The sequence below is a fragment of the Periplaneta americana genome, chromosome 1, assembly GCF_040183065.1.
Source record: "Periplaneta americana isolate PAMFEO1 chromosome 1, P.americana_PAMFEO1_priV1, whole genome shotgun sequence".
Taxonomy (NCBI): Eukaryota; Metazoa; Arthropoda; class Insecta; order Blattodea; family Blattidae; genus Periplaneta; species Periplaneta americana.
The window spans coordinates 54,788,706-54,815,823 of record NC_091117.1 but is presented as its reverse complement, the minus strand read 5'-3'; the positions used below and the strand labels follow the sequence as shown (position 1 = coordinate 54,815,823).

The 27,118-nt window shown below is 36.3% G+C and overlaps 1 protein-coding gene across 4 annotated transcripts in view; it reads right to left on the bottom strand.

Annotated features, from left to right (window-relative positions):
* The window catches only part of Tlk (Tousled-like kinase), a 438,411-nt gene that overhangs the window by 105,741 nt on the left and 305,552 nt on the right, over positions 1-27,118 (bottom strand). For all 4 annotated transcript variants that reach the window (XM_069820426.1, XM_069820455.1, XM_069820436.1 and 1 more), the window contains one exon: positions 1,470-1,558. In XM_069820426.1, the coding sequence (XP_069676527.1) occupies positions 1,470-1,558 (89 nt within the window). The remainder of the gene's footprint in view (positions 1-1,469; positions 1,559-27,118) is intronic.

Here is a 27,118-nt window from a genome sequence, read left to right as displayed (position 1 = left end):
AAAGTGTGCGTCTTGTGATTCGCTGAGGAAGACGTTATTCATTTCTTAAGGCTCGATAAATACTTAATATAATCGCCCGCCATTTTGGCTCTTTCGTTGGCGTTCGCAGAAAGCACACGAGGACGTTATTTGCCGCTCAATTATTTGCTGAATTATAGTGCGTTTGATTTATTATCATAGGAGCTACGGCATGATAATGTTTTAACAGTGTGGCAAATATATTCCTCGTATGGTAGCTCGGCAACGAAAGAACAAAAATGGCGAACGATACTACCTACCTAGACTTTATAGAGCCTTCACTTCCTAAGACGTAAGCACAGAGGAGGAGTCACGCCGGGAATAACAGCGTCGCGACTATAATATTAAAATGTATTTTGTCTCGCAGCATGAAACGCACTGGCATGATTCATGAGATCTAACCTTTCTTGTATGGCCACATAAAATGATTAGTCCGAACTGCGAAAATGAATACAACTTAAAAATGTATGCTGTCCATTTATTTATTTTTACTATATTATTTATTAATATTAGTACATTAATTACGTTCAAATTTCAAATAAGACTCGCTGGTACCTACTTTCGTTTCATGAACGTTGCAGCTTTTTCAAAGGCAAATGAACTTGTCAACATAATAGCCTGAAAGTATAAATGACAGTTTTGAAGTATCTGTCAGTACCAAAATAAGAAACAAAGATGCAAAAAAATTCAACTTAATTAGAAAATCACTATAACTCATTTTATGTAGTAACAGGTGGAAAATGGTTCATTTCACCATTAGAGTATAAAGTAAAAAGTCCCGGATTATAGCCTGAGTGGCATTCATGAATCCGACGCTAAAAGATGTTGGACCATCCTGCCTCAGCCCCTGATTGAGCATCGGAAATCCGTACTACCCCCAAGACTTAACCCCAACCTACTTTTACTACTGCAGATGATAGATGAAATGAGAGAGAGGTGGAGAATGTTTGTGGAATGATAGAGGAAAATGGGAGTATCCGAGAAAAACCCTTTGAAACGTGTGCTTTATCCATAACAAATTTCATCACGAGTTGACCGGGGATTGAACCCTGGAAGACCAACCTCTAGCACATGAGTCATACACGCGACGCGGCCAACTCTTATTCCCAGGGTGCGCTGACACGTACATTATTCGAATCATCCTTGGGCTGATAACCTGGTTATAATTTTCCCACGGTTTTCTTAAGTTCTTATCCCAAATGTTAGGTAATCCCACGGAAAATACTCCGACTCATCTTGCTAAAATATAAATTCACTAACACCAACCATCTATCGACGTTAAATAACCACACAAGTAGCTGATACAACGTTCTTAAACAGTCTATTAATTATGAATTATGACAGCTAATTTTGTCAATTATCAATCAGAATAATTTCAACTATATAAAACTGATGAAGTTACATTAACATGTTATAAGAGAGAAGTAATATACAGATCGTAGCCTACTTACCCTCGTTCCGAGAAAGCGAGCTTCTAGCAACTCTTGTTTTCTGGGGTCTAGGGCTGGCTGGAAGTGCTCCATCTTCACGCCAGCACCTCCTGCAAACAGAAATCAATTCCTTTTTGTGACAACGTGCACCGAAAATAGTATGAGAAATTACTTGCAATCTAGTGTGATGGAAAAGAGTAAGAGACAATGACTGGGCATGGACATAAATGTGCGAAATCAACTCCTATATATACAGATCTTATTGTTAAGCAGTTGCGTCGTGAAAATAAAATCTCCAGTTTCTAACTCAATTAGATTTGCAAAACTTGCATATCTAAGTCGCCGTGTTAAAGCGTGTTCGCGAAACCTGATGTACCATCCTGCTACATCTTAAAATTAATTTATAACATACAAACTAGATAGAATCACATGTATTCGTGACTGAAAATTCTTATCCCAGAATATAAAATAATGGCAATGTGTGAGAAACATAAAAGTATAAGCCTACGTCATGATGTGTTCAAATAATAGAACATATTTATGATATTACATATTTGGAAACATTTTTCAGATTACACAAGTGATTTAGGTACAAAATTGCAAATGAAAGACAAATAAAATTATTAAAAACTTTTTGCAAGCAAATCGCAGTGAATACAAACAATAATTATAATACATCAAAACCAGGACTTAAATAAGGGAGCGGAATTTGGATTTCAAACAGGAGAAAGCAACTCGAATGTACCCTTTGAGATCATTACCGGGCTATACAAGGTGCAATCAACGCCTATTTCCGAACTGCACTTGTATTTATTGTACCGTTAAACATTCATGCGCGTAACGCTGAAGATCAATGCTTCCATACCTGTTGAATCAATCAAACAGCGTCAGATTGTCTTTAAGAACTGAGCTTCTACATATGATTTTGTGCAAACATGTCAAGGACCTATTGCAATTTTTCATGGAATTTCTCCATATCCTACGCCTTATGGCTAGTCTTCTTCTCTGCCTTTCCAGTTATGCATTTAGTATAGATTCCAGGCGTTTCCCTGGTTCTAGGTAACTTCTCCGTTTCCTATGCCATGTTTGTTGCCTATATTTAGGGCAGTCCGGAAACTTGTTGATTTCCCCTTGTACCAAATTCGATCAAAAAAGAGATATCGATATAAGAAATAAGCTTCAAGTCTCTGGTATAGTCAAAGAAATGCAGTAACACCAACAAACCGGAAATATTTACAGCGCATGAAAAGATATACAGTAAGTTTCTAAAATTATCCGAAACTAGTAACAACCGAAGAGTCGATTGAAGTCCAGGAATATAATATATGTTTAAGAGATAGAGGACTATATCACATAACCCAATTGTAAATAACAATGACGAAATACACAACATTACTGTCACTTCTTTTGGGTAATGAAAGACATCAAAAGAAAATCCAACTTAATAGTATTTGTTAAGTGAATATTAGTTCAATTTCTTCCCCTGAGTAACTGTAAACCACCATTCCTAAAATCATTATCAATAAACACGTTTCTACATTAACATGAATGGAGATATCAGAGAACAGAAATTCATTATCAAAATTGTTACATCACAAGCAACGTGTTAACTCGAATCGTCTCCTTCCACTTTAATGAAAGCGATAAAATATTACATCAATCACAAATTTCTACGTTTATTGATTCTGTTATAAGCATAATAAAGCATCTGCTTGGGACATTACAGAACAACATGAGAGAAGAAAACACACTGAGTCCGTCATAGGGAGATCATCTCTACTACTGTCGAAAATCGAACCCGAAACAACGATCTTACAATCAAAGAACAAATCTTCTTCATAATGACTTTCAAACTTTTGTACTCAAAAGCTTCTTGGACGTGCGTTGGCTGGCCAAAAAGGTACGAAAATGGCTGCCTTAATATGTAAATTTGTGGAGATTGAAAGCTGGAAGGAAAAATAAACTGAAATTATGAAGACATTAATTAGAGGTCACTAGCGCCCAACTCGTCATCTTGACGCGCGACTGTAATCCTGCCAAAAAAAAAAAAAAAAAAAAAAACTATGACCGCGCCCCTGACCGAAGGCCGCTGCGCCCCAGGGAGCCACATTGTACACAGTTTGAAAACCATTGCAATATTATGTTCACTTGCCTACTAAAAAGGTCCACAAATATATTGCACTTTAAGGTTACCACCTCCAAACATGCATACTCACGCCAAGTGTTCATTTTGTGGTTGTCATCGTCGTCATCGTCATCGTCATCGTCGTCGTCGTCATCATCATCGTCATCATCATCATCATCATCATCATCATCATCATCATCATCATCATCATCATCATCATCATCATCATCATCCCTATTTCTGCTAATAAACTGCTTATCCATGCAATATTTCATTCTATTATAGAAGCATTTATAAAAATATGTGTCCTTTGCCATACATCTTTATTGTATCTTATTCAATATTGAGTATGCTTAACTCACACATGTAAGGTCAATTAAACAGTGTTCATGGGTTGGATAATAAACATACAATATATATAAAACACAGTTGTATGAACACTTTACAAATGATGATAATTAAGATTGGTAAAATTCAGACATGTTTCGGAGGGTGTCCCTCCATCTTCAGTGAAATTACCACGACGCTGGTTCAGGTGTTCGACCGCGATGTATATCTATATATACATCTATGTATATATAGATATAGAGGGTGCCCCTCCATCTTCAGTGACATTACCACGACGCTGGTTCAGGTGTATATATAGATATACATCGCGGTCGAACACCTGAACCAGCGTCGTGGTAATGTCACTGAAGATGGAGGGGCACCCTCCGAAACATGTCTGAATTTTACCAATCTTAATTATCATCATTTGTAAAGTGTTCATACAACTGTGTTTCATATATATTGTATGTTTATTATTGAGTATGCTTTTATAAATATAAACAAAATGTTTTCACAATTTATTACACGTTTCTACAGTTAAGAGAGCTCTTATTAATATTACGTATTGATGACAGAGAATGCGATATTGTTAATTAAATTAATGATGATGATTATTATCATCATCATCATCATTATTATTAATCTAAAATACAATTTCCATGTTGGGTATAGAAAGAAGGAACAATAACTGCAGAGAGAGAGAGAGAGAGACAGAGAACTACCACAATAATCTTCTCTCAGAAAATGATCTAACATCGATCATTATCACTTGTCTGTCGACCCGTCCGCCATCTTCAGCGACTGGACCGTTTTTTTCGCTCCGTTCTCTTGTAATAATTACGAATTAACACCATACAGTATATTCATAATTACAGGACTGAGGCTCTTTGGTAATACGACCAGCATAACAAAAAAAAAACATGAATGAATACAAAAAGTATATTATGTCCATTTCGAAATGGAGGAAAACAAATACCTTGGTTTATTTGTAAAAAAAAAAAAATCGCGTCGAAATACACTACCAAACAAGCGATCGCATTTCAAAAAGTGCTTATTTTAATATGACTATATTAGAAAAAAAATCTTATGCAGATGTAGCTAGTAAGTCTCAATAATGAGGAATCGCCAATAAATGTGACAATTTTATTCAATTACAAATTTAATACTGCGTTGAACTACCAATTAACCTCGTACATTACCGCAATATTTTTTGACATGAAACTTTTTTATTCGACTTACATATTGGGAAAATATGTAACACTTTTTGTAAGATGAAGTTCTTGAACTTTATTATAGGGATAGCACAATCGCTATTGTTATTGCGTCAGGAGATAGACGGTAGTTTCCAAATGAAATGTGTATAAAAGGAAATAGTAACGACATAGCTGATAAGGTGTCGGCCGTGCAAGCGCAAGCCAGGGAGTCCATTTCCACAAGAGGGATTGGGTACTCAAAATAACAAATAAAAATAAAATTGGAAGCACTCATTATAATATCAGGCCTATATGTAAAGGCTGAAACTGATAACTTTTACAAGAATTAGTAATGCTTTGTTATGAAATCAGAAGGATTTCATAAATCCCTTGTCACTTTTTTTCCCGGAAAACAAAGACGTCCTTCTTCGTCATGCCCATCGAGAACATCTCTGGGATCCACACATTTTATACCCCCTCATTATGATCTCAGCAGTAAGGAACAAGTACGAATTCTATCACTATTAGCTCTGTAAACAATATCCTTGTCGTAGAGCATACTCAAGGAAAACATTAATTACAACTGTCATGTATAAAAATAATAACATAAATACCTTCGATTGATAGAAGACAATGTGTTAGACAAGTATTACTATCTCTCATGTTAAAGAACAATTAGTGCTTATGAAGCAGCCGTGGTTACGTAGAGAATACGAACAATTACAAGCAAAATAACCTAGCTGTAACATCGTGTATGACCTTGGACTGTGAGTGGCAAAACCAACCATTTATAAGCGACAATTCGCCATTTCTCCGGCTAAGTATTTTAGATACATATGAAGGTGTTGCAATTATACTACATAAAGCATATGCATAAATTCTTCGAAAGTTTTCCCTCAATTATAACTATTCGATGAGTTCTTTAAATAAACCACAGTTGTTTCAGATGTAAGGCGTAAAGCATTTTACGAAATCATATAAGTTAGTTGTTGGGTAATTCATATTACGTCACTTTCGAACGATATACACAGTTCATAGTTGTTGAGATGACTAATTATTTTACTTAAGGGATACTGGATAGAGTTTTGAAATGTTTAAAGTTGTTTATTTATTTATTTCAAATTCGACGGGTTTGTTGTGTCTGTACGTTTAACAGTACCAAATTTCATCAAGTTTCATTCATTAGTTCCTTAGATATTAATTTTCACGTATTTTAATTAAATTACGTTATGTGTACGTACAAAACATCATTGCTGGCTTCAGAATTGTTTTTTTTTTTTTTTTTTTTTTTTTTTTAATTTATTTGACAATTTTTGTACATTAGTACTATCAATTGTGCTTAAATAATTAACGTTACAATAATATGAGACTTGTGGAGAGGGTGACGTCCATTAACGTTCCTCAAAGCATCAACAAATCAGTGTGCCTTTTCCTCTTGAGGCGACGATCAGGCCGTGCAGGGGGCAGGTTCCGAGGAATCTGGTTGATTAAGTTGTTAGAATGTGTTGACAATGTTGCAAATAAGCGTGTGTAGGAAGAATGAATTACAGTCTCTATTTTGGCTAGGTCTAGATCTGAATGAAGTGTTTCATTTCTTACGTACCATGGTGCTCCAGTGATTATCCTTAGTGCCCGATTTTGGAATGTTTGAATACGCTTGATTTGGCTTATAGAAGCCGATCCCCATAATGAACATCCATAGAGCCAAATAGGTGAATTGTTTTTGCTTTTTAAAATCTTCTATGAAGAACTTACATTTCATGATAAAGAAAACTGCGCATGGATGTTTAAATTTGAGGATTGGTTCACGAGATAAAAATTAGGCCTACGCAATAAAATAATGTTACTTCTTTCGGAAAAGGCAATCGTTAATAATAGATCGTTCATGGACACTAACTGAAGTATTTCGTTGAAAGAAAAAAACAATCGTTAATAACAGATCGTTCATGAACATGAACTGAAGTATTTTGTTGAAAGAAAAGAGCAATCGTTAATAATAGATCGTTCATGGACACTAACTGAAGTATTTCGTTGAAAGAAAAAACAATCGTTAATAACAGATCGTTCATGAACATGAACTGAAGTATTTTGTTGAAAGAAAAGAGCAATCGTTAATAATAGATCGTTCATGGACACTAACTGAAGTATTTCGTTGAAAGAAAAAAACAATCGTTAATAACAGATCGTTCATGAACATGAACTGAAGTATTTTGTTGAAAGAAAAGAGCAATCGTTAATAACAGATCATTCATGAATACGAATTGAAGTATTTTGTTGAAAGGAAAGAGCAATCGTTAATAATAGATCGTTCATGAATACGAATTGAAGCATTTTGTTTTAGAGCACCTTCAACTACAGAGGTCATTCTGATGAGACGATTATGAAGGGATGAATATTATAAAGAAAAGATCATCTGCATTGCAATACAACCCAGTATTTATCTGTATGAAGAAAATTAAGAAAAACGTCAGTGTCGGGAGTTCAATGCGGATTATCCGCACGCAGTGTAATTCTAATTATGAAACTTCATGGTAACAAAGCATTATGTATGAAAAACAAAAGCAGGACTACATGCATACATCCTCAACCCTGCACATATTATGAAGAGTGGTACATACATCACTCTCCAGCACACTTCGTACACGTTCATCTGATAAGGCAGGAGGTACTAGGTCAGAGAGATTTTTGACGTAGTGACAAAAAATACTTTGCCTGTGTCACGTGTCAAACAAACAACCCTCTCACTTCCTCATTTACTAGCCCTTTCTTTCGTCATAACTCCAGAACGACTGTAAGGATGAAAAAAATTGCCGCCTAACACAGCACGACAGAAAACACGTACGTAAATATGTATGTACAGGATGAACGTAAGTAATGTCATTAATTTCAGGGGGTATTCTTTGAGATATTTCAAACAAAAAGTTTAATACAATTTTGCTCGTTTTTGCTTCCTTTTCGAGATAAAAATTATTTTATATGAAACATTTCATAGCGTGTTTTGAGAAAGTCGTTGATTTAATTCCCAATATGCTCAGTCAATTTGAGAAAGCACTGTGTTACAATAATAAATGATTGAAAGAATTTTAGTTTTTCAAATGTACAGAAATTTAATCCGAACAAATGTCCTATTGTGAAATTCCTTTGCAGAACGAAAAGTAACATTTGTTCGAATCAAATTTCTGCACATTTAAAGGACAAAACTAAAATTCTCAATCATCTATTATCATAAGGGGCTTTTCCAAAACACGCTATGAACTCTGTAGTGCTCGGGAAAAGTGACACAAGCCAGTTTCCACAAACCTTTTTTGATAAAATATTGACAACTTATGGAACATCTGTTCGCTTGGAAAAAAATACATAGGTATTCCTCCCATTACAATAATTCATACAGAAAAAAAAATCAAATCGACATAAACCAGTGTAAGTTGTCAATAAATTATCAAAAAAGCTTTGTCAAAACTGACTTATGTCACTTTTCCCAAGCACTGCAGAACTGTTTCATATAAAAACAATTTTTATCTCGAAAAGGAAGCAAAAACGAGTAAAATTGTATGCATCTTTTTTGTTTGATATATCTCAAAGAATAACCTTCTGAAATTAATGGCATTACTTACGGTTCACTCTGTATATACATACACAAGCGCGAGCGTCCCCCACACACATATCCAGAATATAACCTTTCTTAAAGTAAGAATAGTGATGATGATGATTATGATGATGATGATGACGATGAAAATAAAGAGTTGTTATCCATCAGCAGAAATACTTCAGTTGCAAATACACGAGTATACTATTTTTTATTTTTCACCCCTGTTTCTTGGCTAGTGAAATGGACCAGACGTCCCCGTTTCCCGGGCACAGACGTCGAATTTTGTTTTCTGTCCCCGTTAAAAATTTTTCCCCGAAATATCCCCGAATTTAATATTTTTTCCCAGATATCCCTAGATTTTCATTGTTAATTATTAATATGGTTTAATGATCCTTCCACATTGTTGTGATAAATTTTGCTGGTGCAACTCCGTCGCTTTTTCGTAAAACAGAAATTCAGGACATCTGCAGTCGAGTCTTCCATTGTTGTCGAAGTTAACAAAAAACTGAACTCCAGGAAAGAAGACAACTTTATTCCACCAACAATTAAGGAACTTTTGAACTCTTTAGAAGAAGTGGCTCCTATTTCACAACAGACTTCTCAGTGCCTTTCATGAATTTTATGAAAATGCTGTTGAAAATCGAGTGCCTGGATTATTCATTCATATGATAAAATATCTATGAAATGCACTTATATTGCTGAACCCTCCTCTGTAAAGCGAAAAATTTGAAGAGACAATCCATTATGCAGATGGACGAAATTCCTTCCTTGAAGAGTATGTGACTTCACGAAAAAATGGCGAAATGAGAAAAATGCTACTCTTTGCTCAAAATAGGGTAGTTTTTTTGTCATTATTTCTGAGGAAAGGATGTTCCGTGCACAATTTCAGAAGTTGCAGTATTCCAAAAATTCAGAATGAGTTCACAAACTGTTCGTACTCTGCTTGCTATCTTAATCAACCTCAACGTGCCCTGTCAGGAATTTGCCGAAAAACTGTGATTTAGAGAAGACCTGCTTAAAAAATTCACTCTTCTGTAAAAAAACAGTAGGTAAGTCTGCAAATAGAATGAGTACCTTACTTACTTACTTACAAATGGCTTTTAAGGAACCCGAAGGTTCATTGCCGCCTTCACATAAGCCCGCCATCGGTCCCTATCCTGTGCAAGATTAATCCAGTCTCTATCATCATATCCCACCTCCCTCAAATCCATTTTAATATTATCCTCCCATCTACGTCTCGGCCTCCCCAAAGGTCTTTTTCCCTCCGGTCCCCCAACTAATACTCTATATGCATTTCTGGATTCGCCCATACTTGCTACATGCCCTGCCCATCGCAAACGTCTGGATTTAATGTTCCTAATTTGTTTAATTCTTTAAATCGTGTAAAAACTATATAAGAGAATAGCAATCTAACGGAAATGTTAGAAGTATATGTAGATATCTGTTCCCGGAAATAGTGAAAAAAATTTGTTAACCTTATTGTATAATTTCCCGGGACAAGGCTGCCAGGGGCGCGTACGGTAAAATACGATACAAGTAGCTAATGAATGCTCCTGCACTTGGCGCCAATCCTGCATCTAGAACAGAATTTCTTTCACATCGAACGTAGGTTCTCAGAAAATACTTAAAACTGTGATTGATTCAGAATGTTACGAATCATCACTCGTTAATCACTGCGTTCCGTCTCATCTTATCGAAATTTTATAATCATAACAACCCCTTAAATTTTCAGAACGAAGATGTCCACACAGTAAGTACTAAAATGGAGTGAAGACACTGAGATGGCGTCTTCAACAGGCATTGATTCACTGTACTTATTATGTTGGCACGCGTGCTGAATCTCAACTAGTTACACGAAAGATGATAACCAGCCTCACATAACCTACATTCTTTTAACGGTATTTTCTTAATTGAATGCAATCGTTTCACGTCTACTGGCGCAAAACCGTGGACACACATTAATTATTCCTCGTCAGATAACAGACACAAAAAATAAACGAAAATGTGTTCTTGCGGCGCACAGCCAAAATTTTAACATAATCGAGTAGCTACAATAAGTGTGAAACTATGCCTGTCCCACTTCACCATTGCTCTTGAGGAGCTCAGGATCAGATGCCTTATGGGAAAGTCGAGTGCCAGATCATTTATTTTACTTTCATTCATCGATCTCAAACATAGATCAAAGCTACTTTTCGTGTTCATACAGCGTAGTAGTAGTAGTAGTAGTAGTAGTAGTAGTAGTAGTAGTAGTAGTTCCAGTAGTAATAGTAGTCGCAGTAATAGTCTTAGTAGTGGTAGTAGTAGTAGTAGTAGTAGCAGCAGTAGTAGTAGTAGTAGCAGCAGTATTAGTAGTAGTAACAGTAATAGTAGTCGCAGTATTAGTAGTAGTAGTCGTCATAGTAGTCGCAGTATTATTATTATTATTATTATTATTATTATTATTAGTAGTAGTAGTAGTAGTAGTAGTAGTACTAGCAGCAGTCGCAGTAGTATTAGTCTCGTAGTAGTAGTAGATATAGTAGTAGTCATAGTAGTAGTAGTAGTAGTAGTAGTAGTAGTAGTAGTAGTAGTAGTAGTATGAAATACTAACAGTCGAATGAGTAGAATGTCCAGAGTGTTTTATTTTCGCTGGAAAGAGTTAAGGTCACAAGGCCTTCCACTTAACTAGTTATAATGCAGTAGTGACATTCATATTTAAATTATAAATATTTATAATACACTAAAGATTCTACTGCAATAACCTTGAGTTAAATTTTAACGACTAGTATACGTTTATTTTACAGGAGAGTGGAGAAAGTTACACAACACAGAACTGCACGCATTGTATTCTTCACCTGACATCATTAGGAACATTAAATCCAGACGTTTGAGATGGGCAGGGCATGTAGCACGTATGGGCGAATCCAGAAATGCATATAGAGTGTTAGTTGGGAGGCCGGAGGGAAAAAGACCTTTGGGGAGAGCGAGACGTAAATGGGAAGATAATATTAAAATGGATTTGAGGGAGGTGGGATATGATGATAGAGACTGGATTAATCTTGCTCGGGATAGAGACCAATGGCAGGCTTATGTGAGGGCGGCAATGAACCTCCGGGTTCCTTAAAAGCCAGTAAAGTAGTAGTAGCAGCAGCAGTAGTAGTAGACTGGCGTCGATGCATGGTCGTAAACAGTACTCTGATTGATCATCTTTACCCAGTATTACCTAAACTCGTATGTCACCTTGTGTCATATTTTTGGTAAGATTAAATGACGAAAAATATGTGTTGATGGAGTGGAATTCTGTAAGTTGGCGAAAAAGGGAGAACCTCATGTAAAACCTTAAGATAATGGCGACATTAACAGCAATATGAAATGAAAATGGTGGAGAAAGATTGGTTTTCCTGTAAACCTCCGAATTCTAAGAATCTGCTGGAGACCGAACTTATTTTATATGTCGACAGATTTCAGTTGTATAGACATCGAACTGGCCTAACTGAACGCCAGAAGTCTGAACTTCAAATTTCTTAGAAACGTATAGCTCTGCTTGGATCCTAGGCTTCATTACACGGCAATCTGCAACAGGTGGTTTCGACCAAGAACTTCCTTGTAGGCAAAAACAGATTTTGTCCGCGAAGTTTTATACAGATATTTCAGCCGGAATATTCAACTAAATTTATTTATCGTCTAAAAATGAAGGTATATACAATCTAAGAAAGTCCATGTGCATTTTATAACATAAAAAAGGTCAAAATACCTCTGAAATGTCGATTTATTAAATTTTCCATACAACGATCTAAAACGTTAGATGAATTTCGCCGTAGCTACAGTCGATACAAAAAAGTTACATTCTATATAGGTACACTTCAGAAAAAAAATGTGTGTGTGTGTGTGTGTGTGTGTGTGTGTGTGTGTGTGTGTGTGTGTGTACTACACAAAAACAAACGCTTCGAAAATGATTATTTCCAAAACTCAATAAAACTACTTTTTTTCATACTATAAGTAAGTTGCCATCAAATGGTCGTTACTGATCATATTTTCAATATGAATGTCATCTTTTTCAAAACATTAAGTCTTTCAACACGTCCGAAAAATGAGATAGATCAAGCATAATTAAGTCATTGCATCTGATGGAGTATCAATTGAGACTGTCTTGCAGCTGAATAATGAACAATGGACAATCAATAAGTTTCCGGACTGCCCTGAATGTAGGCTACACACAGCCTATAGAAAACGGAAATGTTATCTAGAACCAGGAAATCGCCTGGAATCTATACTAAATGCATCACTTGAAAGGCAAAGAAGAAGACTAACCATAAGGCGTAAATGGAGAGATTCCAGGAAAAATCGCAATAGTTTCTTGACATGTTTGTACAAAATAACAATCTGAATCTGTTTGATAAACTGATTCAACAGGCATGGAAGCAATTATCTTCAGTGCATGTATGTTTAACGGTACAATAAATACAAGTGCAGTTTGGAAATATATTGATTGCATCTTTTATCTAAGCTTTGGTTGAAGATGAAGTTGACAACTTTTATTGAACATTAGACGACCATTTTTCGAGAAGGTGTTCTTTAACATCATATAAAATCATTTGGTGACATTTGAACTACTCGTACACATACCTACGAGTTCATATATGCCGAATATGTACAATGTTGCAAACGTTCATAGTTCGTATTGAGAATAATATAATATTTTGTTTCACTGTGCTGTAGGTGAAGACTTAGGCGACAGTGCCAATTTCAGAAACTCCCACGATTACTTGATTCGTGCAATCTTCATGATAGGAAAACAATATATTATGTAATACCCTGTGAAGCACTTTATTTTCAGTACCGATGATAATGGTGATCGTGAATTGAAAGTACACTAAACAGTCCTGTCCGAACACAGTCTTTGTCCACCACAAATTTCAAGTGGCCTCGCCAGAATTTGAACCCGTTATTGGCATGGTTCGGCTGAAGTCACGATGATATTCAGTATTTAGTTAGGTATTCGTAATAAATTGTATTAAAGACGGAACAATGCTCCGAGGAAAATGCATTAAATTCGTACTCTTCTGTTATGCACCGAGATGAGAAAACTATTACTTTCCTCGCAGCGCCGAATCTTTGTGGCTCGTGGCTTTGTTCGTGCAGTGAAGGGAGTCTGTAAGACACGTGACCAACAGAAGAGTGATGTGACAGGTTAAATTTTTTTGCCTTAATACTGAATGTTTAGTTTTCTCTGAGCGTATACAAGCAAGCTTAGGCTCACCGATTCTCTAAAGACTGCGCCTATTCTATTAGTGAAGTAAGGTTCCTGCTACAACTGTAATATTCTCAAGTAAATTTTCTTACTTTGCAAGTGAATACACGACACTTTAAACTTACAATCCCGCATAATTTATAATTCAAAATCAGAACCATATTTAAACACGTGCAGTCTCAAAGCATTAAAGATATGCACAACTACTTCTGTATAGCGTGTCTCAGGTTTTCTTAACCTTATACGATAAATGAAACGCTGAGTAAGAGTTGCAAGAAGTTACTCCATGTTTCGCAACAGCTTCAATGTCTTCTACGCTTTGGTATCAAAGATGTTCTTATTTGATCGTAATAATATTAGTACGAGGTTGGATTGAACGATACGAAGTTGCACGCGAAATAGAAATCACGACTGAATTACACATGACGGTCTTAGCTAAACGATCTTGAACAAAATAATATCAAAGGTTGTATCTCCGCATTCAGAGTTTATCCAGAGTCCTCAACGTTACCTTGTTAGTCATTACTTTTCAGACTCATCTGAAAGTACAATAGACAGAGTGTATGACATTGTTGCAAACAATTTCAAGGCCACCGGCGCGGTCTACTGTTATCGAGAGGGACTTGTGCATCGAGGCTGCTGCGCTCGGAGGTGGAGGTCCGAATTACTTACATTCATTATTTGGTTGGACTATTCATAAGATGGGATAAACATATACAGTAAAACCTCAATTAACCGTAGTAATGAAGGGAGTAGGCTGAACGGTTAATCGAAAAAATCGGATAATCCGTATCAAAATATTTTCGTAAATTTAGTGAATAATGCTTACACTTTCGTAATTTTCTCTACGGTCTTGTATTCAACACGCTAGATAGTGGATCAGAAGTTCATTAATTTAAGTCTGGTTGTTAACAATGGGTTTTAAGAGCCAAGTAAACTCCTTGTAATGGCTGTCTGTGAAAAGATATGGATAGTGGAAGTCTCGTGTTGTAGACTTACATACTTTATACACTTTATCCTTGATTTTTATTAAATTGCACACAGTTATGACTCCAATCTCGTATTCTAAAACGAGCCACAGTTTCTCATTCCCCAAACCACTCAGTTATTTACACTTCTTATCCTTAGAATAACACGATTTATTTTGATACTCCAAGAAGACATTTTATATAGAAGTTATACAGTACAACTCGAACATTATATCATACTGTGTAAAGGTAAACTCTTGTAGCCTAATAGCCTTCTCTAGAAAAAATAACATGCTAATAATGTACAATACTTCATATATTTCTGTATAAAAAAAAAAACCCGCGAGAGAAAGACAGTCGGATAATTCGCCAATCGGTTAATAGGGAGACGGATAATCGGGATTCTACTGTAGCTTATGTACTTATGTAGTAAGCTCCATAAAACTATTTTAAAATTCGTTATTCTCTGAAATTATTTACCCATTCATATTTTAAGAATATATTTAGCAATATTTAATTTCAATCTAAACTTAGATATGGTATGGTTGGGGAGGAAATACTAAATCTCGTTTTATTCAGTTGTCTTTGTTTAAAAAAGTTGAAATTTGTTTACTACAATCTGTTGCCTACCCAACTCAGATTTATTTTTCCAGAATGTTGTGTTCATAATACTGAACAAATTTAGAATTTAATTCTGTTGAGTATTTTCATAAAAATTGTTGTTAAGTAGAAAGATGACAGAAACATTTCATAATGCTAGGCGAAATGTTATTTACGTCTTTTACTTGAACCAAAATACAATACAAAATTTGGACAAATTCACTTTTCATACCATAGACCGATATTATAGAATCAGTTTATTAAAATAAATCCAGAATGAAGTAATCTCAATAATGTCCAAATCTGACTTTCAGATATAGCTCCCTCTGAAGAAGACTTGAATAATTTCAAGGGAAAAACTGTACCAGAGCCGGATATCGATCCCGGCACCTTTGGCTTAGCGCATCAACGCACTACCGACTGAGCTACCCAAGAACTACACCCGACATCATCTCAATTTTCCCATTTTTATCCACAGTAGAGCGTTAGTGCGCTAAGCCAAAGGCCCTGGGACGATACCCGGCCCCGGAACAACTTTCCTCTTGAAATTATTCAAGTCTGCTTCACAGGGAGCTATACCTGAAAGCCAGATTTGCACTATATCACTGTAGGTACGTTAACAGAAAACTATAATTCAAACCACACGGAGTTTGTATGCACTCGAAGTTGGGTTTCTGGCGTCTTGTCAGCCCACTTGAGGTGTGTGGATAAAAAAGGAAAAAATTGAGACGGTGTCGGGTGTAATTCCTGGATAGCTCAGTCAGTAGAGCGTTGAAGCGCTAAGTGAAGGGTCCCGGGATCGATACACGGTCCCGGAACAATTTTTCCCTTGAAATCATTCAAAATTATTCAATCTTAATACTGTTTTTCGTAACAGAAATAAATATTACATTTAAATTGAAACTGTACATTCTTTAACCTTTTTCGTATAAATAGTTTATTTTATTTTTTTACATAGTGTTTCTTCTTCTTCTTCTTCTTCCTTAATGGCTACATAACATTTTAATTATATCGTTCAACTAGTATTGCCAAATTATGTAACTGGAACTGCACCAAGCATGAGCATTTGAACTTTTGGGTGCAGACTATAACATTACATATAGGGTTAGTTAAAAGTCTCGCACCACCTGATAACTTTTGAAGCATGTGGTTCAGTGACATGAAACTCGGTGTGTGGGGACAGCCGTATATTAAGAACTCAATAATGGTATTACCAAGTTGTTTCTACTTCCTGAAGAATTTCTTATCCAACTAAATAATAGCGCATCACGTATCGCTTGCAAATTTCGCGACATGAGTGGCACACGTATAGTCTACGTAGAGCTATTGTCATTTTATAAATCTCCAAATTCAATAATCCAATGATGTTAGGTCTTGAAATCTGGGGGCCATGCAATGTGTTCACCACGTCCAATCCATCACTGTGGTAAGTTCAACTGAGAAATTCTGTGACGTCTGCATTATTGTCTGCAGAATATCTCTGAGTCTGACGAACGTTGCGATAACGATTTCGATTCCCGGAAGTGGACTTGTGGGAGGAAGGGACGGTGTGGCAACATTATCTGTATGAAAACAAATCCCTCACACTTCTGAAATTAAAAACACCCGCTCACTGTCATTATTAGACTCAATTATTTCACTGTACTAGAGGAGCAACATACAGAGTGATGGGTAGCCGATGTTTTCAGTCGAAACATACACATATAACAATCCGAGCTAACACATCACTTGCTTGTTTCACCTTATATCGCCCCCCTTTCTCTGTGACGTAGGCCAGGCTCGGAGATATTTTGCGTCCACTGTGCATCTAGCTATGGAATAAGTTCGTCAAAATGGCGACACACACTATACAATGATGATAGACTTAAAAAATAAAAAAATAGCTCACAAACCGGTCACGTATGTCATTTACCTTAAAATGCATAAACGTCACGGCTGCTATGCGTACTGAAGTCTTGCGCGGAACACAATCGTTAAGTGTTACTGATTGTTATGCAACCAGCCTCGTTCTCGTATATCACATAGTTTAGTCACGATACATTTTTAAGCTGTGTACCATAATATAATACAACCTGTATTTCCAAACATTCACATTGGGTGAGATCATCCAGGAAGATGGTTTATACGTAACGGATGTATCACCTAAGCCTAAAATAACGAATCCAAGCATTCCAGAAATCATTCAGCGTGCGTTTAACCTCCAGTACAGGAAGACAGCCGGAATCTAACGCAAAAGTCGACAGACAGTAATAACTAGGGCTCGGAAGTTGATGAAATCTCATATTTTTTTTCTGATGCAAAATGCAATAGGCCTATAAACTAGTTTCATTTCAACACGAACCAATATAGCCTACATTTAGTTTGATTTTTTTTTTGCATTTTTCCCGTCTTTTATTATCTACTGGTCATTTTTTAAAGGAAATGTTCTACTTTTTGCTGCATTCTTGTCTTTTTCTTGTTTTGAACGAACTTCTTTTACGGTGTAGTCACAGTCTACATTCGAGAATCTACTGCAGATTGCTTACGGAATTAGATTTTTTGTTTTCATTTTTTTATTTCATTTATTATATTCCATAGATCTTACATTAGCAACGAAGCTTTAAGATGTGGAACAAGTCAAAATTTTACAAGATTACAATTACAATTAGAATTTTTACAATATTTTACAATTTTACGATTTAGCAATTTTCTACAATTTTTTTTACAATTTTTTACAATATTTTGGCGAGATGTAATGAGATAAGGTAAGACCCGAGGATTCGCCAAAAGATTGCCTGGCATTTGCCTTATGGTTGGGGAAAACCTCGAAAAAAAAAACCCAACCAGGTAATCAGACCAAAGGGGGTGAAATGAAGTGAGGCCGAGGACTCGCCATAGACCACCCGGCATCAGTCCCACGGCTGGGGAAAACCTCGGAAGAAAGACTGCGTCGTACAAGAATTTTCTTTGTGAGTGCATCTGCCTTAACTCTTGGTCACGTGTGTTACGTGCTTCCCTCAATTCAATTCAATAGAACAAATACTGCAGCAGCAGTGCCCGCAGTTAGCATATTATATCTCAGATGTAAAGGCGTAAAAATGCTGAAAGCAAAGTAACCGGCGATCCTTCAAACCCGAGACCCTACGAATGGCGATGGCTCTTTACTTCAATGCTGAATAAGCGGTAAGTCTGGCAATTTCAGTTCCTCCTAATATTTAAATGTGCACAGTTATATTACTTCCACCCTGTATGGTTTTCCACGATGCTTTAGTTTGCATTGTATACAAGCAAGTCAAAAGAATCTCTACATCTCAATGTTCATTTTATGTGCACAGGACTGTGTTCACTGGACGCATAAATAATTCATTGCTGGACGGCCATGCAATAGTCTTCAGATATGCTCCATAGGCTCGATATTATTGCGAATAGAAGTCTGAATTACAATAGCCATGATTAAGATTTGTTTTCGATTACCTTTCTCTTTCTTCCTTTCATTGTCCTCCTCCTCTCTTTATCCTCATCTTAATCTGTGATTGCAACCAATTTTAGATTGTATTTGCAGTGATTAGTTGTTGTAAGCGTGGGAGCAATGAAGACTTGGTGAAGAGTCTCAGTTGATTACTTCTGCTGGTAAGGAAATGTCTTTAAGAAGTTTGTGTAAAGGTAAAGGTATCCCCGTAACATGCCATGAAGGCGCTTGGGAGGCATGGAGGTACAGCCTCATGCTTTCCATGACCTCGGCACTAGAATGAGGTGGTGTGGTCGGCACCACACTCTGACCGCCTTTTACCCCCGGGAAAGACCCGGTACTCAATTTTATAGGAGGCTGAGTGAACCTCGGGGCCATTCTGAAAGTTTGGCAACGAGAAAAAATCCTATCACCATCTGGGATCGAAACCCGGACCTAAGAAGTGTGTGTAGTAGAATCTTAATCTTCTCTACAAACAGCACATTATTTAGAGCTGTCGATTAACTACAGCATATGGTCAAATCTTGCTCAGAATGCCACTCGGGAAATATTCTTGTAATACATATACAGAATGTAATTTGATATTCCCATTGTTTCTCAGGTTTTCTCCTTTCTTTTCTATATTTCTTCCTCTAATTCCTCTCTTCCGCGATCACTTTCCTTTATTTTTTCTTTTATCTGTGTTTAAAACACTTTTAATTTAGCCGTAAATTTCTTAATCATTGTCGAACGTCTTTTTTTTAACGTGAGCCTTCATTCTCTACCTTCTTCTTACCAAGATCTTGGTATCAACCGTATCATATAATCATATTAACTGCGAGCTGCCAATTCTGCGTCCGGCTTCTGGTCTTGTGCTAAAAACCATTCTTGACAGGCGATATTCCCTCACACCTATAACGCGACCCAGTCTATCCAGTCACGTTTAGACTAACGTCGACATTTCATTAAACACATGTATCACGAAGTATAAGAAAAAGGTAAGTAAAGATATTCAATTATCGCAATTGTTCAAAACTGAAAATGTATCGGCTTCTATGATTATTCACTCACAACTCTAAATTTCAATAGCTAAATTCGTGTACTCCAAATTTGTATTAGCCTTACACTCAAAGACAGAAACAGGCATCGGAATAAAACTGTACAGGTTCGATTCCAAGAAGAACAAGACATTTCCTCTTACGTCACATCTTCCACTACGCACACATTCACCTTCCTGTCATGTGAATGGAAGAGGTTTTTCTTTCTGGGGAAAAACGAATAGCGCATGAATCTCAGCATATTCATTTTCCTCGTGCTAAAGTCTAAGTAATGATTTCTACTTCCGCAATTGAAGCGGTGGCTAGAAAAAGTGAATCAGTTAATTGAGAAACCATTTAGCCTAAGTCCATTTTTAGCCAAAATGAGTTTGTGTTTCTGACATTAATATACGTGTTTGCACGTATGTAGAAGAAAGTAGACATGTCCGCCTTATTTTAAGTGATGATGTCATGACAGTATTTCCCTGAAGAGGATGAAATTAAAAGATTTTATGAAGATGAATTTTTCTCACCTAGTCGCAACAGAAATGCCGCACAAGAGGAGCTGCAGTGTGGGACTTCAGTAAGATATCTGTGTTTTCACTTTAATACTTTTTAGAATTTTTCTTTTCATTTTTTAATATGGAGGACAAAATACACTATGTACCAAACAGTCTTTAGTTTACATAAAAAACAATTATAAGCTACTATAATTTTTACTAAAACATTCCGAGCCTTTGACAAACAACACGTGTTCACGAACTTCAGGGCATTCTGATGCTTTCAAATATAATTAAACGATTCTTTAAAATATTTAAAAATACTGCAATTCATAAGAAAAATTTACTCTAAAAGATAAGAACACATATTCATTATTTATAAACTGCAGAGAGTTTTTTTTCTTTTTTGCAGCTTTCTCAAAATTTATAGCTAAGGACATGTGTAGTTTGTCGAATAATCTATTCAAGTGTACATAGGTTTATGTGCTCTGTTTCCGCCCATCGGTTTAAAATATCCGTTACACTTTTCTCTATAATCTCTGCAATTTCTATTTCAATCAAGCAACTGTAGAGGTCAAGGGGGCAGTTTGATAGTATCATTACACAGCTGATTTCTGATGCAGAATGATGGTAGGTATCCTTCAGGACTATGTGATAAAAATCAGTACGGAAAAGATACAGAATCAGCTGCTTCAGAAAAACAAGAAGTAATTTCTGATAATGAAGATCACGTATGCATTTCATATAATAAATTACATTGTAACTGTTTGCAAATGTTTCTAAAATTGGTATTAATTTTAAAATTCAATTGTTATATTACCTGAATAAATATATTTGTCTTCGCTCGGTCTTTAATTCATTTCAGTATCCGTTGGACGGAAGAAGGCCACAAACACACTTTTTAAAATATCTTGCTCTTTTACAATACGTATATATAAAATCAAGAAACTAAAAGTAATGAGGAAGCTTAGAAGTAATCCAGAATGTGAAAATTATAGTAATAAAGAAACAAATTAATTTTCTCAAATAGAAAGAACATTTCAAACCATGGTTTCCGTCTATGTATCCTTTTTCCAGCCACCGCCACAATTATACTCTCCATCATGTTCCTGCTTTTCCCATCCTTATTCATTTTTTCTTCTTCCTTTTCTTCTTCTTCTTCTATTTCTGCCTCTCCTCCTCTTCCTTCTCACACTTCTTTATGAGTTCTACAGTCATTGTCTTGCCGTAATTCCATATCTGGACTTTCCTCGACCTAATATTAGATGAGCATACGATGGAACACACGTTAGACCGGTACAACGATAGGTCTCCATGTAACATGGCTACCAGATATTTTTTTCAACAATCTTCGGGGATAGATATCGGTCGGTATTTATGAAGAGACTACTTTTAACATTTCTCTTAGTTTTTCATTCACTTGTATTGCTTTTACAGACCTTAAAGAATTAAAATACTCATTCCATTTACACACAAGCATTACTTCCAGGAAGACACGGAAATATTTCAATCAATTTCTGGAGTTGTGCATATAAAATCATTTTCTCAGAGAAAATTAAAAAAAAATTCACTCCATTTTGAGCAGAGATAGCATTTTCTTAATTCCACTTTGCTATTTTCTCTGAAGTCACATATTTCTTCAAGCAAGAGATTTTATAAAATAAATTATTTCATCCAATACATTGGAAGAAAAATAATGTTCTGTCTCTTTAAATGTTTCTAGTTGTGGAAGACATCTCAGCAATATACATCCCACAGATGTATTGTGAATAAGTACCCTAGACATTGAGCTATTCAGCAGCATTTTCATAAAATTGTAATAATTAACACTTAAAATTCGGGGATATCTGGGAAAAAATTATTGAAATCGGGGATATTCCGACGACGAATTCTGATCGGAGACAAGAGGCGGAGATGACTGGTAATCTTAATCTATCAGTAAGATTACAGAGAGCACAACATTGGTGATGGACAAACGTACAAGCCAAAACGAGAGATTCGAGACTCAACCATGACTTTCGCGTAGTTTTAATGTAGCGCAATAGACGTTGCGTACATGACGACCGATCTTCATTTCACTTGAAGAGAAAATGTTAACTTGTAGCCTTCATCTGCTTCAGAACAGAAATACGCATGTTGGTAATAGAAAACCTCCATGGCATGAGAGTAAACAGGAATAAAATACAGCGTATTAGTTCCACAGATTAAACATGCGTACTGGCGAAACGCGTTGAATTTATTTCGTGCACAGAAGTCGTAAAATTATACATATGAGTCGCAAAAAAACCGTCCACGCATGAATATGAGTACAAAATCATCAGTTCATCACTTCAAATACTAGGTCCACGTGCTGCGACGTTTCCGGGGCATTTGCACCGTCTTTCAGTCCGTCTCGTCTCTACATCTACTATAGGTATAGGTAAAGTAAAATCTGTTACAGGGTAGCGAGGCTCAGAGGATAGTGGATAGTTAAGGCTCACTCCTTACGTAGATAATCGGTATTAGTAACAGTAGGGATGCTATTCCTAAGTGTTTACCGCCTTTACTCCCCAAGAAATACCACTCATAGGCCTCCTCGTGTTAGAGGCTGAATAAATCCCAAGACCAAAATGCGGCGGAAAGTATTATATCAATGGAGAAAATCCATGACACCATCTGGAATCGGACCCGCGATCTTTCGGTTTGTTGCAGCGTAACACCTTAACAGCGACGCTGCTATCGAAATCTTAATTCTGTGATTCTACTGCAAAAGGCAATATATGAGCCGTTGAAAGCAGAAGTGGTGTAAATCAAAAATGGGTAATGAGTGTTAAAGTAAACATTCTGTAAAATACAGCGCAACGTAGCAATTAATATTGAATTTATTTAAACTATTAGAAGTCAGTGGATAGCATGAAGGACATATTAATTGCTACTTTGCGCTGTATATTACAGAATTTTTACTTTAACCTCATTACCCAATTTTGACTTACACCACTTCTGCTCTGAACGGCTAATATTATGATCTGTATAAGGAACCAGATATCATAGCATTAATAAAGATTGGTCGTTTACAGTGGGCTGGACACCTTATAAGAATGGAGGACTCGCGACCTGCAAAAAGAGCCTTCATATCTAACCCAGGAGGAAGTAGATCCCGGGGTAGACCTAGGGATGGATGGGAAGATAATGTAACTGAGGATGCAAAAATTATTGGAACACGAATGTGGACAGTTAAGGCTAGAAGCAGAGAAGACTGGATTAAACTTCTGAGGAAGACTAGGACCCTCAATGGGTTGTCAGGCCGATGATGATGATGATGATGATGATGATGATGACGACGACGACGATTGCAAAAGGTGGTATGTCAATTTTTTGCGAAAATGAGATTTTGCGATATGCTGTATATCTTGATGGTGTTTTTTTTTTATTGTGACAATAGATTACATGCATCTCTCTATTATTTTTCTCCCTAACCCATTGCTATGAAATATGATTCCTACGATTTTATACAGTCGTTCAAGCTTTAAATGCTCGCTCCTGAAAAACTACAAGAAATGAAATCACATTTTGCCTGGGAGCCACAGAATTCATACAGACCGATTATACAAAGCAGACATTGAAGTCATAATCCCCATTCCACATTGCTCACACAACGTCCTCGTGTTGAAAAATAAAGATACGAGTGAATTACTACACAGGATCTCTACAAACTAACTGACAATTATTATCTATTGGGTGAGGCAGTTTTCACTGCATTCTACCGTATTGTGTATGGCTTTTACTATGCTACTGCGACATCACTGTACATTGCGTTAAAGACATCCACAACACGAGTTAGTTCCTCTTATTATCACGTAATCACTTACAGCACCTTAGTGCTGTTAATATACAAATATGATTCAGACTTCTGTCTGCTGCCTTAATTGGGAATTGAAGCACTACAATTCCTAGAAGATTTTCATAAACACCGAGCCCATATTTGGATTATATAGATATAGCGATAGAGTGGCACAGTGGGATTCATATGATATAAGGTCAGCGTTACGCGGGACTTCCACCTATGACAATAGACGATGTTTTTTATTTTATTTTATTAGTTATTTAACGACGCTGTATCAACTACAAGGTTATTTAGCGTCGATGGGATTGGTGATAGCGAGATGATATTTGGCTAGATGAGGCCGAGGATTCGCCATAGATTACCTGACATTTGCCTTATGGTTGGAGGAAAAACCCAACTAGGTAATCGGCGCAAGCGGGAATCGAACCCGCGCCCGAACGCAACTCCGGATCGGCAGGCATGCGCCTTAGCCGACTGAGCTACGCCGGTGGCTTAGACGATGTTACACTGATTCTTAATATAATATACTTATAAGAGATTAGAACTCACGACTATGTTCTGTAAATTATATTTTAATAGTTACATATACCGCGGTATGCGAAAATAGTACAAAAGTAACCTCATATGATTAGGCACCACATCACACTGTAGAAATGAACGATAGTTAAGTTATCATTATACTTTCCATATTTCATTGACAAGAAAAAAATTTCTGGCGATAACAATGAAAAAAATTCCCAGATTCTCCAAGAAATGGATTCTGTAACCGCCCGGCTCTTCACAATTCAACGCTGAATAAATCTTGACTTGCAGTAAAGCATTAAATTGAACTGCAGAATTTCTTCGACATATAAAGGGTTCAGAACCATAGTGGGCCAAGCACCATTTACTAAAACCGTAGAAAACAAGGGTTAAAAAGAAGTTATCACTATAATTCAATGGAGACATATAGCAAATAATATAAAGTATACACATTCAAACTAAATTATATGTCAATCTTCATTAAACTATGGTATTCATTTAACTTTAACCCTTGCTTTCTCCGTTTTCAATAAATGGCGCTTGGCCCACTATGGCTCTGAACCCTTCATATATTCGTTGCAAAGTTCAACTAATTACGGTCCATCGAACCAAAGGAAAAATATACACTTTCTGCAGGGATTAAGAGCTCATCTCTTATACTGCCCGTAGTTTACTAATGCTGCACACTCTTGGTCAATTACAATTAGAATGTGTGATTTACGTAATTGCCACAAAAAGTGTCACTACTGAAATATCATGTAAACTTCATCCTCTTATTAAATTGCAATTGAGTAGTTCATATAATTACCACAATATCTGCAACTACTAAAATATAATCTAAGCTATACAATAATAAATATATACGGTACATATTTACTATACCTTAGTCATTAACTACATACGTGATAAATCGTTAGAAATCATAATCAATTATGTACTCTTACAGTGAAGTATTTTCACTTATTTCTTAGGTATTTTATTTTTATTGCTCAGGAAGAGGAAGATAAATTCGCTGGGTCACATTTTCAGGGTAGAATAAGATAATCAGATAATACCCAACATTATGATATATGGATCGTATGCAAAGAGTAAGATGAAGGGGGGGAGGAAATAGGAAAGATTTGAGAAGACAGAATTTGCAGTGAAGGACCTGTCCTTGGCAGAAAATCATGAATGTATGAATTACTCGTCAGGATTTGTTTCTTTGCTCTTCCAGAAAATATTAACCTTGCAATTCAGAAACACAAATGGCGAAAATATCGCGATATTGGGCTAGAACGAAAACGGATAGGCCTTAGTCATCTGATGTGAGATGACACAGAACATCACAATGACTAGGGTAAATAATGATGCACAATGCAGAATTGTAACCTAAAATCTTAACATCACGCAAAACTACGCCTTAACCTATAAATACCGTACATCTCAGTCTGACTATTTAATTCCTGTTTGTAAATTAAAACAAAAGAATACACGAACAGACTACTTTTCAGAATTATAAGCTACAACCTTAACCACCACGCAAAACTATGCCTTAACCGATAAATACATCTCAGTCTATTTAATTCTTATGATGAAAGATGGGTGGAACGGAGAAAAATTCTCTCCAGCACTGGGACTCGAACCCGGGTTTTCAGTCTACGTGCTGACGCTTTACCCACTAAGCCACACCGGATACCAGTTCCGATGCCGGATTGAATCCTCTCAGTTTAGGTTCCATCTCTCAGTTTCCTTTTGGAGGCAAACCCTCATGTACTGTGTCACAGATGTGTGACAGTGGCACAATATCCAACACACTATGTACAGAGGTGCACTCATTACGAGTGACTGAATGGTCAGGATCCACTCATCCTTCATCATATGATAACGCAGAATTCCTGCATTGAAATATCATACATCATAATAATATTTAATTCTTCTTTGTAAATTAAAACAAAATAATACGCAAATAGACTGCTTTTCAGAATTATAACCTACATCCTTAACCACCGCGTAAAACTACGCCTTAACCGATAAATACATCCCAGTCTATTTAATTCTTGTTTGTAAATTAAAACAAAATAATACACCAACAGACTGCTTTTCAAAATTATAACCTACAACTTTAATCACTATCCTCCGATTGAGGTTCTGGCTGATATGTACAGTACATCTATTATCAGGCAGTACATCTCACTTGACGATATGTGTCAGAGGAAGAACAATTGTTTGTATGCATCTGAAGTCTGACTAGTGCAATATGTAGCTAGTCCGCGATGTATGCAATGGAGGGAGAAAAGAACTGGCCACCCTACTACATTATCTCCTGGCCTAATTGCCTCATAAGTGA